At 38.9% G+C, this 12,353-nt stretch overlaps 1 protein-coding gene across 2 annotated transcripts in view; it reads right to left on the bottom strand.

The window, feature by feature from the left end:
• The window catches only part of RABGAP1 (RAB GTPase activating protein 1), a 74,246-nt gene that overhangs the window by 48,850 nt on the left and 13,043 nt on the right, over window positions 1-12,353 (bottom strand). For both annotated transcript variants that reach the window (XM_056352997.1, XM_056352998.1), the window contains 8 exons: window positions 11,881-12,115; window positions 11,111-11,315; window positions 10,308-10,482; window positions 9,756-9,913; window positions 6,117-6,227; window positions 4,989-5,055; window positions 3,344-3,446; window positions 1,976-2,145 (listed from right to left, as the gene is read on the bottom strand). In XM_056352997.1, the coding sequence (XP_056208972.1) occupies window positions 1,976-2,145; window positions 3,344-3,446; window positions 4,989-5,055; window positions 6,117-6,227; window positions 9,756-9,913; window positions 10,308-10,482; window positions 11,111-11,315; window positions 11,881-12,115 (1,224 nt within the window). The remainder of the gene's footprint in view (window positions 1-1,975; window positions 2,146-3,343; window positions 3,447-4,988; window positions 5,056-6,116; window positions 6,228-9,755; window positions 9,914-10,307; window positions 10,483-11,110; window positions 11,316-11,880; window positions 12,116-12,353) is intronic.

The raw sequence follows: 12,353 nt of genomic DNA on the forward strand, positions 1-12,353 counted from the left end.
AATAGAGTAGAAGAGGGAAGGTGAAGAAAAGAGGGAAGATTTATAATTATATTCTAAGCTCTCAGTGCTCAATTTTATCCTTTGGAGTATTAAAAATGAAGAGAAATGCATCAAAACTAAAAATGACTAAATCACTAAATGTAATCTGAGCAAATAAAATCCCTCTGCTTTCACCATTTCCGAATAAAGAAACACTGCCAAAGAAAGATAAGCCAATTCTACACAGCTGTATTTTTAATAGGCTAATCATGACTCCATAGAAACAGGTTTCCCTTCCAGGCTTATCAGGCAGTACATTCTATATTTGTTGCTTCCACTATGAATGTTGATAATCTTCCATTAGTAAACACTGGAAGTTGGATAACCTGACAGTGCCTGTGGAAAAAAGAGAATTAGCTAAGATAAGTCACAATGCCTGTGAATTTGGTAAGACAAAAGATACAGAATTAGCGAAGTAAGATAAGCTTCCTTTAAACTGCCAAACAGAAAAAGCAACTTTTAGAGGCTATAGAATATTTATAGCCCAACAACTTTCACTGTTCAACATCTCCATTGTCCACCTCAAAAATATCCTAAACAAAAAGACTGATTTAATCTGTGAAGAATTTTTCTAACTTAAATTTTGAAGGAAATTCTGAAGAAAAGTTTCCAAAATGTTTATTCATGCTTTACATAAAGACTAGGACATACACAAAAAAGAATCCTTAGTAAACCTTTACTCTTTATTACTACCAAGATGCCATTATTTGCTAGCACTGTCAGAGAAGTGCAAAAAGAACTAAGAAAAGCCTCTTATTTCATTCAAAACCTCTCTCTCAAAAAAAAGAATTTATCAAGAAATCAGGACTCCAACCTCGCTTTTTTGGGCTGCGCCCAGAATTATTCAATCTTGAGAGTGCATGTAACATCCACATTGTTACCTATGTATTTCTATTTCTTTAAAAAGGACTCTCTTTTCAGAACAATAATTTCTAAAGCAGGAGGATGGCAGCTACTTCAAGTATATCTCTTTAGTGACTTGGACCTTCAACTTTCCAGCCTTATTTTGAGAGTAAGTTATTGGTTTGTACTGTTACTTGGAATATCCTGGACCGAAATAATCCTTTACTTTTCAGTATATAGGATAAAAAAGTAAGGTGGAAAAAACAGTACAGGGTTTTTTTTAAAGTTCTAGGGATTTTCTGTGGTTGCTTGGATTTTTTTTTTCCTCAGGGCAAACCTGGGCTGTGTGTGAAATCTCTGCTTCCAACCACGTGCAAAGGGGAAGATAGCTTTCCACCAAAAATCTTTTTTACCTCCTAATTTCATGTGGATGTTTGTTCATGTAAAAAAAAAAAAAAAAGTTGGATTTGTATGATAAAAATCAATGTAGTGACATATCAGATATAATGTCACCAGGATTATATTAAAGCGTTTTTTAATTTCAACCCTTAATTTTCACATACTTACCCTACTAAACCATTATTGCAAGCTACTCAGCATCACCCCAGTATGCAGATAAATCCTCTGTTCCTTCTACTTCTGTGGTTTGGCTGGGAAATCCATAAGCCTCTACGTAACTTCACAACCTCATCAAAGCTACCAAAATTTGCTTTGAAATGAGGACACCCAGCTTTTTGTGGGAACTTTAGATAGCCACCACAATTAGCATAATGAAGGACAGCTTTTCTAAAATTAAAAAGCATTTATTGTACTTCTTTGACCCAGAAGCAAAATGTTGAAATATGAACATTAGTAAACATTTTACCAGTCATAGAGAGGAAAAAACCAGAGTGAAATTCTGATCTGCCAATGGGCACTAATAACTACAATTCATCTTTACCACCAATGCACTTGTATTTATTCAGTATTACACCACAAACCTACCTCTCAAGTATCAAAACAATATAACTGACCATACCACAGCTATATTTGAAAAATAAACTTGCCAAATGCCAAAGTAACTGTAGATTATATTTTTTTTTTAAAGCGTTACCTGTTTCAATTTCAGAAAAAAATTTTCAGTAGAGCTACGTTTGCTGAAGGGCCAGAACAATCTCTCATTAGGTGAACAAACTCTGACTTTAGTCTCCAAAATGAATCGAACAGGTTCCTGAACCTCAGTTATCACCAAATCCACAGCGGTAGTCATGAACAATACTTTATCTAGAGAAAAAAAACAAAGTGATAGTATTAAAGAAATTTCATACAAAATATTTCACAATATTTTTCTTACTAACATGAAAGAACAAAAGAAACTTTTGCAGAATACAATTTCCCCCCTAATTTAACAACTCAAAAACCTAGAAGTTTCAAAACAGTAAAATAAGATGACTAAGCACTATACCCTAGAGAATAAGGAAACTTAAGTCTTCAAGCCAAGAAAATTATCTTGTTAAAAGAGAATAAAATTTTTACTTTTTCAAATCCCAGTGAAATGTATCAAAAATCTTAATTAAACATTATAAAGGGTCTATATACTTAACTCCATGGTGCAGATCTCTTGCCATATAACCTAACTACATTCTAATTGTTTTTTGGTTTTAGAAGTTACTGTGACGACATTTAAGTCCCACCATATTAAAAGTAGCATTTAAGACCATCTCAGCTGTGAGATTCAGAAAGTTGGCTATACAGTATGATGCTCCAAAAGGAGGCAACTGGATTCAGTGACCTATGAGATCTCTTCTGGTCCTAAATGATAAATGGTGTCCTTCAGGCAGGATGGCATTCAATCTAGTAATAGATTGTACCCAGCTGTACTCAGCAGCTGACTCCCATGACTTTTCCCAGTTCCCATTAACTTCCCCAATCTCTGGCATGCAACTGTGACAATAGATTGAAAAGATGATAATTCAGCTGACATCTTAAAAGAAGCAATGACAGATCGGTTTCAGGGCTCAAGAGCAATGCAGCATCAGCTATTTACAGATTAAAACACTCCCAACTGTATTTTCAAAGGTACGGGAATCCTTCTTTTTTAATTAGTATCTTGGGATTCAGAAAAATCTGAACTGACCACAGAAACTAAGCAAAGAAATCTGCAGTAGTTATTCAGTACAATTCTTGATGGGATTCTTACGAAGACATAATGGTGTGCAAAGCATCTGCATCCTGTCCTCACACCTACACAGCCTCCTACTAGGATACAGTTACTGCTACAAGGTATTATTGAACACAGGAGTTTTCTTCCCGCCTTCAGTTTTGCTTAGGTATTCACGTTACATCTGGCATCCTACTTTCATACTATGGGAGATTCTCAGAAAGTCTTTTTGCAGGATTCATCTTAAAGACAGAATTGATCCGATGCCCAGTGTGTGAGTCATTTGTCCTGGCTAGGGATAGCATCTGGCACAGTTCATACCTTTTGGCGTTTCTTCATTTACAAACTGGAAGTGCGGAGATTTTTGATTCCAGCTCCCAGTGATCACATATGATTTCCCATCAGAACTTTTACCCATGGACTCCTGGAAACAAGGTAAGTTTATGTATTTTTATTTAAATGAAAGAAATCTCTATATTATGAAGTCTCAGCCCCAAAAAACAGCTACTGCACTGGCAAGAGAAGGGGAAGTGTCTGAAATCCATGTGACATAGTTCTGTAACAGACATCATTTCTGAAGAACAGATTTCCAATGCAATCTTTGGTCTCCTTGCTGATAACACAAAAAGGCCAATTCATAATAATTCTTATATATATGTATATGGTATGAACATGTGTCTAGTGAGACCTGAAGACCAATAGCTCAATTTGGAGGTGCCCATTTGACACAACTTTCAGCTCACAGAGGCGTAGGTAAGATCACAGCCAAGTACTTTGAAGCACAGGACTCCAAGCTACAAAGGCTTTGCTTTTTTGTTGCTGTTTGGGACAAAAAAAAAAAAAAAAAAAAAAAAAAAAACCCACACACAAAAAAACCAAACAAAAAAAATCAGGGGGAAAAAGTCCCCACAAACAAGAAAAGAAACACCTTTTCACGCTTCTTTTAAGTTGTTCTGGAAAACCCAAGGCAATCCACTCATTCTGGTCTCACTTCGCATCATTCAGTCTCTGACTGACAGCTGCCTGAGCGGTAAAGCATTTAAACATATAAGGCTTTAATCATGAACTTAGGGATGTAGTTCATTGCCTCTTAATACAAGAAAACAAATTAAATCAGAACACCCTCCTACAAGCTGCTGAACTTGTAAAGTTGGCAGATATTTCACATCAACACACCTTCTACTTCGCTATCATACTTTAATACCCAGACATGCTTTAGTTTACCCTAAGCAGCTATTTTCTAAAATAAATTTTATTCTAAAACATCTTGAGATCCAGCTTTATTCAGCATTAAAAACACATGTTATTCAGGTATTCAGAATCAAGTCAATGTTTTATCTTTAGTGTTCAGCCTGTCTGTTTTCCCACCAATCTCATTTTCTGGGCAATTCAAAGCCTGGTATAAAGCACAATTTTCACGTAGCATTGTACCTTTTTGGCTACTCACAACTGTAACGAGCATGTACTTCATAAATATCAGCAAGTTTGTTTTCACAACACACGTGTGGTCAGATGATCTCTATCATCATTTTATAGACGGCAAAGTGAGTCATAAAGTAGAGCTCTCTAACTCTCAGTGTTAAATATGAAGCCACTCGGGCCTCAACTTTTATAGTAGTAAGTATGCTGTAAAACTTTTTATGTTCAAAGTACGGCTCTTCAATATTCAGCACTTCCAAAAGTAAGGTTCCATGTTTCTTTCTTTAGGCCCCAAACCAAAACCAGCCATAACTGACTGCAAAACCAGGCAACTCCCCTGACCAAGCATCACGACATACTCTTAATTCTGTAGCAGAGGCAGGGGTTCAACCCAGCTGCCCAAAGCCTCACCCTCCACAGCATAAGCTACAGCATCAATCCCCATCAACAAGTGTGCTTAAGCGTCTAAATCTTTTTTGTCTATCCTGAGATCGTGCACAATCATAATAAAAATTATTACTGAATATTGTTAATGAAAGATCCTTACCAAATCCAAAAGGTGCATGTCACCGCTCCGAACATCTTTCCCACGGCTAAGGAGAAGGCCAAAACATCTGCAAACCCAGACAAAAAAATTAAATTGCAAAAGTTAGACTTACTCGTAAACAAACTATTAACATTCCTCATCTAAATATTCGCTGTCATACATCACAACCAGCCCATGAATCCAGTAACACATGTCAACAAACCTTGACTTTTGAAAGCAGCATCAAGCAAAACAATGTCAAGCCAGTATTACAAACATTGAGTAAGGTTTCATAAGCTTATTTACAGTATGATTTTACCCTGCCTACAACAGCCTGGAAAGTTGTTCCATTATCTTTGTTTGCAAGAAACCAACACTGCTAACAAGGGCTCCCTACCCCACAGGACACCTTGGCCTGCATTCTTCTTCCCTTTTGGTTTTTTTTGGTAGACATATTTGCATAGATTTACCCTTTGATACAGACAAGAATTAGATGAAGCACAAAGACCTGTCTTTTTGAGTTCATTTTGCAAAAACTTGCGGCCCACAGTGATGTATTGCACCCCAGCCCCCAGTGTACCACACTGTCCTGCACTACGTTTCTGACAGCAAAGGCTAGGAGAAGCGGCACCTTTTCTCTATAGTACGAGCAGCACTGAACTCTGTCAGTAGTCAAAAACTGCTGTTTATTTTTAAGCAGTGAAAGACTTGAAGTCTGGGCTCTCCCCTTCCCTACACAGATGCTTCATGTTCCAGAATTCCAGACTGTGGCAGGTGCAAAGTGCACTTACAACAATATTGTCAGATGCCACAAGGAAAGCCTCAGCATTTAAGACAAACTGGCCACTGCAAATAAAAGCATGTATGTTTTTTAAGAAAGGTTTTGAAATGGATATTTAGAGGGGATGTGACCTCTGATTCTGCAACCAGATATGTGGAAGATTTGCCTGTGCCTGCATTGTGTCCCCTGCCACACATGTGCTGAACAAACCAATCTGATCTTCTGCGCAATCCCACTCAAGAGAGATGGGCGGCGTTAAATTATACAAATGGAGTGTGCATAAAACAATTACTAATCTGCTGCCTCAGAGGAAAGAACGCAAAACATCAAACAGATAAAGAATTAAAAATAATAATCAGCAAACATACCTCTCAATAGCAAGTTCTTTATTAGTTGTCTGTTGGACATAAATCACTATCTTCTTATCAATTCCTTGGCGGAGTTTAAAGCATTGCCTGTCCTTGTCTTTGGGAACTGCACTGTTATTTATCAGGAAAGGAAAAAAAAACTCAGATCGTCATTTATCTGTATTCCTTGCATGCATCAAAACCAGCATCAGACACTTGGGTGAAGCCAGCTTCTTACACAAAAGCACTCAAGACCTTCCTTCCTTGCACAATGAAACCAGCAATATGAAAGAAAGTGCAACATAATTAGGTGAAAACCAAGGACAGTTTTCAAAACATACACTGTGACTTTCTACTGCGTGGCATAGTGTTGTGAGACTTCCAGCAGCACTTCAAGAAAGTTTCTAAATACTGATTCCCCATGTAACCTGCCAGTATTATCTGTAAGCAATTACTTATAAGAAACTCCATACTGCTTGCTTTCACAAGGGACGCGTCTGCCATGGTACATGATAAACCACCAAGCCAAGAGAGCGCACCAGCCTTTAGACTACTTCCCTTATTTTTTCTCTACAGAGCCCCTTCTCCTAAATGCTGCAAAGAGACCCCTGAATGCCAATATGCACCCTAAAGTTTTAGCACCAGCATTGCCTGCTGAGCAGCGTAATTGCACTAAACACTGGACAAACTCAGCCTGTTGGGTTTTGACTTTCTAAGTCAACCACATGTTCACTTTTCCCATGGATATATAAATAATCCTTATTTTATTTCAGACTTTCAAACTACGCATTGTCACTCGCAGGAGCTGAAAGCGGACTGTGGAGCACTGCCCATAGTTTAACACCTCCAACGCCATCTGGGTTTGTATTCTGGCAGCAGGTGCTTACCCCAGCCAGGGAATGGCAGTCTGCCTTTAACTGGCCGCAGGAGTTTTGTCTGCGTGGCCAGGACATGGATTTCCACATTTACAGCCAGTACGTGCGGTCAGAGCTCATTTTCCTGGCGTGGCAGAAGTGCACTAGTAGTGACCCAGGGTGATGAGCGAAGGCAGATGAGCCGAGACAGGTTCTGGTACATTAAGAATTGAGATCAGAGACTGAGTATGTGGAAAGCGTTCTCCCAACTTCCAGGTCTGCACACCAAGGGGCAGTGTCAAACTGGTTCAAGCTTGCTATTTGAACCAAACCCTGTGCTGCACACCCAGCGTGGGTACGATTCTGCTTAGCTGGAGGCAAACATCCGCGTTTCTTCACCTTGTACAGGGTAGGTACATAGTTTTTAAACAAATGCCCTGTTCCAGCCCTAATGCAACTGTGGTTTTGTGGCTGAAAAGGTCTTTAGATACATCCCCACAGCAAAGGCTGTGGTTCAGCCTACCCAGGCTGGTTAGAACTGAAACAGCTCTTCCTTCTGGAAACCATGTAAGCATCAGATCCCAGGCTGGCTTACGCAGGCTGCACCACTGTGGCCATGCTGACATTGGTACCGAGCCAGCAAGACTGAACTTCAGCAGGCGCATCCCTGTGCGCCACAGCCACGCTCCCACCCACCACGGACCCCAGCAGCTGCTGCTGCACCCAAGCCCCAGATCCATCAGCACCTTTCAGCCTCAGAGCCTCAGCCAAATCGTTTTTCACTTTCAACACTTGAGCAGTCCTCTGGAGTGCTGAATAAATACTGGATTGTTAAATGGGATTTATTTATTTAATAAATAAAACTTGAGCTGAATGTAAATCCAAGAAGAGAAACATCTCTGAAGCTGTGGCTAGGAGCCAATGCGCTCAACAAGTCAGAGCATTTGGCAGACACGCTGTACTGAAATAAAGGCACTTCAGCAATTACAGAACACTATAAATGGTTACATAATACATCTAAGGGCACTATGTATAGGCTAAGCAGACAAAATTTTTTTAGCATAAACTAAAAAAGGTCTTTTTAGAAACAAGGTTATCCAGCATCAGACTTAACATGAAAACATTAGCTGATACAATGTGAAAATCTGCTCTAATACTCTCAACTTACACCACCACTTGCTAGTAACACCTGGCTCAGGAAAAAAAAAATGGAGGAAAAATTAAATTAAATTTTGAGAACTTGGTCAGGAAACAGAACCCATTAGAAACAGAGGCAAGCTTTGTTCATAAAGCTTTTTTGATACTGATGAAGAAACACTGCTTTACAGATCAGAACAGCTGAGTATTTTAATGAAACAATCATAGCAAACCCAAGGAGAACTAGTATTGATGATCTTTGATAATAAATTGGAATTCTGCCTTCTTTTCTGCTCTTAATAACTAATCCAGAGATCAATCCTAAGACATCACAGGGAAATGGGTACAGATGAAGGATTTATCCTTCATATTCTTAAAATGTATGATGTAACTAGAAGTTGCAATCACAAGGAGGAATACAGCAAGCTGGGTTTCTACTAGGATAAAAACAACAGCACATCTACATAAGGAATGCCATTCAAGAAATTTGCCTTTCCTGGGCAGCACTGGAAGATTTCAGCTTGAACTATGCAACTGCAATAATACCAAGGCACCATCATGTAAAGAGGAAAAAGTCCATCAGGGATGGTTTGTTCTGTTACACTTTGCTCTCAAACTTCCCTAGAGAATTCTCTTTGTTCAACATATTTAAGAAAGGCTGAATTGAATTTATCCCATTCACGGAGCAAAAGCAAACCTAATGACCAAAACTAAAATGCAAAGTGATCTTTACATTCCAATATATTAGAACCTTCTGCCTCTACACAAATATCTTTCCTATGACTGTAAGTAAACAACTATTTAAGAAAAGGGTTTAATTAATATTATTTAGTATTATTATTGAATTTTTATATTTTGAATTTTAATATTGAATTATTATAAGAGAGTGTCTCTAATTCAATTCTCACAAATTCATGACTGTATAGTTGTTTTCTGACATCGGGTTGCATACAGACCCAGATGTCTGGAGACAAAAACCACATTATGGACAACTACACCTTTATTTAGTTCTGGAAGAGCAATGTGGGAAGACGTTTGAGATTTCAATCATCAAGCTCTCAGCTGATGAAGCAGTAATAGCCCTGCACTAGATATTAAAAGTAAACGTGACTTGTGATGAACAGATTTGACTGAATGTTTCTCTGAAAAGTAACTTAAGTTTTTAGGATCAGAAAAATTATCTAAAAATTTGAATTTTTCAGAGTTTCTAGTTTTCTACACCTTCTTTCATGAGACATTATTAAAAACATGTATGCTTACGCCTCCTGCAGTATTCACACAGTATTCACCTTTGAAAATCTGGCCGAAAACAGACACAACGCTGGATCTGAGAGCACAGTCACAATGATGCATTTTCAGCTTCAGCAGCAATTTAGCTGAACACAACTTAAAAAGCATTGCACAGAAAAGGGTTTAAAGACAAAAGAAAAATACCAAATGGAAAAAGCACTCTGCAGGTAGCACCAGGTTCAGTTCAACAACCAAGATGAAATAGTCCACACAGTCACCACTGTTTTACTTCCCAAAAATGTTTTGTCTGGGATTCCTCTAAACTAGAATAAGAAACTTTAAAAAAGGGGATTTAGGGACCACCGCAGGCTCACACACTCTATTCACTCACTCTCCAACAGAATCAGACACTGTATGCACAGGAATGAAGAAGCTATACCTGAAATAGCCTTTCCCATCATCTTCTTTGATTTCCAGTGACACAGAGAAGGTGAAAATATCACTGTCTGGAGTCTGTGGGGTGGCAATGGCCGAAAGCGGGGTTTGTTTGGCAGAACGACGGAAGGCAGTGGCAAAGCTGTACAGTATTCGGCTCACCTACATTTAGACAGCACCAAAGAAAGATCAGAAAACTACAGACATACAGAATGCAGCAGCTGAAACCGACCTGAATTTTCACTGAAAAATAGAATGAGAAGTAATTATATGAAAATAATTCATTTTCAGCATCTAATTAACTGCTTTTCTACACTTCTTAGAAGGATAAACTATTAAATGTGTGTTCTTATTTCATATCATATATGATTATAATAATAATTATAATCATAATAATATGATTATATTCATATCATATAGGTTTCTATAATTAACTTGGGGTAGAAACAAGTCCAAAGTGATGAACTACATTACTTCTGAAGTGCCTGAAATACTTCATTTCAGTAATAACATTTACATATACATAAGTATCCTCTGACAAAAAGATTCAACTTACAGCCTCTTGGATTTCACATCGGAAGACATGAATCCTGAAGAGTTCTGCATTGTAGTGGCTTTCAGTGAAAGCAAAGCAATCACTTTCAGGGGTTCCATCATGCCCTCGTACACAGAAAAGGATTTTATAGATTGGGTAATTTGCTATTTCTGTGTTTGTCTGAGGATCTAAAAGTCTGTTAAAAGAGAGAGGGAAAAAAACAAAGCTTGCACCTTTATAAGAATTATTTCAGCCAGATATTAACTTGCAAGCTTTAATAATTCAAGCACTACTGGAGAAAGTACATCACAAAGAAACTAGCTCCTGTCATTTACTGCACAGCTTGACCAGAATAATTATATTTAAATTGAACAGCATAAAAAAGTACAATACAACAGTCATTTCCACAAATAATTTCCCCAAAGTTTTAAGGCCACAGGGTTCCAAAAGCTACACTAATATGCAGCAGTGGATAGCCTCCTCCCTGTTAAGCCTTGTCTATCAGCCATTTTCCAGCTCTACAAACTAAGTATTTCCAAGGCTATTTCCAAAGTGTTCATCAATAAGCACTCCCACTACAGCTTTGGAGACACCTTGGATCATCATAATATTTCATACTGATCCTTGGGACAAAAAATGTCTTTGGTAAACAAACTCAAAGCATCGCTTTTTTCAGATCTCTTTACAACCTGCTTTTTCCTCTAAATGAAATTCGAAGTTGCTCATGTCTCCTTCCAGGTAAACGGGTAGCTTGTTTCCTTTGCTAAAATTAAGTAAGATTAAAATGCACACAGTCACAGAGTACACCTGAGGGAGCTCCATACCTCACCGTTCCTTCAGAGACATTAGGCACTGACAGAGTCACATCTAAAGAAATCTGGCACTGGCTTCGTAAGATGGACATCATCCTGAGGGCTTCCACTTCACTGCGCGGAGCATTCACAGAGGCACAGCCTAAGTAGGTGAGCTTACTAAACACCACGCTGTCCTCATCTGTCATAGGTGTAAAAGGGCTTAAATCCTCACAGTCTAGGGTGAGACACAAAGTTGAAGGTAAGAAGCAAGACAAGGCATACATAAGGAAATTATCAGATTGAGTCATAACTAGCTAAACGACAAAAGCAACCAAGAAACACATCACAGCAAGTCAGGTCAGGCCAATACACTGCAGGGAAACCCTGCCTGAGAGCCAGTTACTGGTGGCAGAGCACAACGCAGCTATCCCAACTCTACAACCAGTTCACTCAGAGGCCTTCTTTTACGTATCAGTGCACCAGTTTTCATTACAGCAGTAAGATTGCACAGACGAGCTAAACAGACCAGTATTTTACACAGCCAGGCAAGTAACCATGACATTTCTGCACACACCTCAAGGCTAGTACAAGTGTTTTCAGGAGAGGACAGCTCAGCATATGTTAGCTCTTGTATCACATAATGTGACATTTACCACACTAGGTGATTATAACGGGAAAAACGGGGAAAGGCTGGTGGACACACCCATACCTACATTCTCCTTCCTTTCCCCACAGAAAGCTAGCTCATTCTTGATACCACCAGGCATTTCCCCCCCCCCCCCCCTTTTTTTTTTCCTAACCTCCCTGGGATGGTTTCACTGGCAAACTCATTTCTGGTTTCTGGAGTCCTGCCACCAACACGGGGTTAATGGTAGAGGATGCTGAAGCTTCAAGGACAACAGGTTCTTCCCCATCTCCATCAGTTCTAACTTCTTCTCCATGGTCCCGGTCACTTGACTGATCTTCCATGGGTGGGTCCATCAGCACGTCTTCAAGCTCCCTCTGCAGCTGCTGTTCGCTTCCATTCCCCACAATCTAAGAGCCACAAACAGAGTTGGAACACAAAAAAAGACTGTTCAAATGAAAAAAAACAAACAAACACCAAACCAGAAAAACAACCCCCTCAGGCACAGGGTCATTCATATGGCTTTTTCTGCCAACCAAAGCAGCAGTTAACAAATTTAACGTAGTTGCAACTGTAAACACAAACTGTAACATGCTTTAACAAATCAACAAGCTCAAAGCAGGAATTTTCTAGCACTGGGAAAAGTGA

The sequence above is a fragment of the Falco biarmicus genome, chromosome 9 (assembly GCF_023638135.1).
Source record: "Falco biarmicus isolate bFalBia1 chromosome 9, bFalBia1.pri, whole genome shotgun sequence".
In the NCBI taxonomy this organism is placed as follows: Eukaryota; Metazoa; Chordata; class Aves; order Falconiformes; family Falconidae; genus Falco; species Falco biarmicus.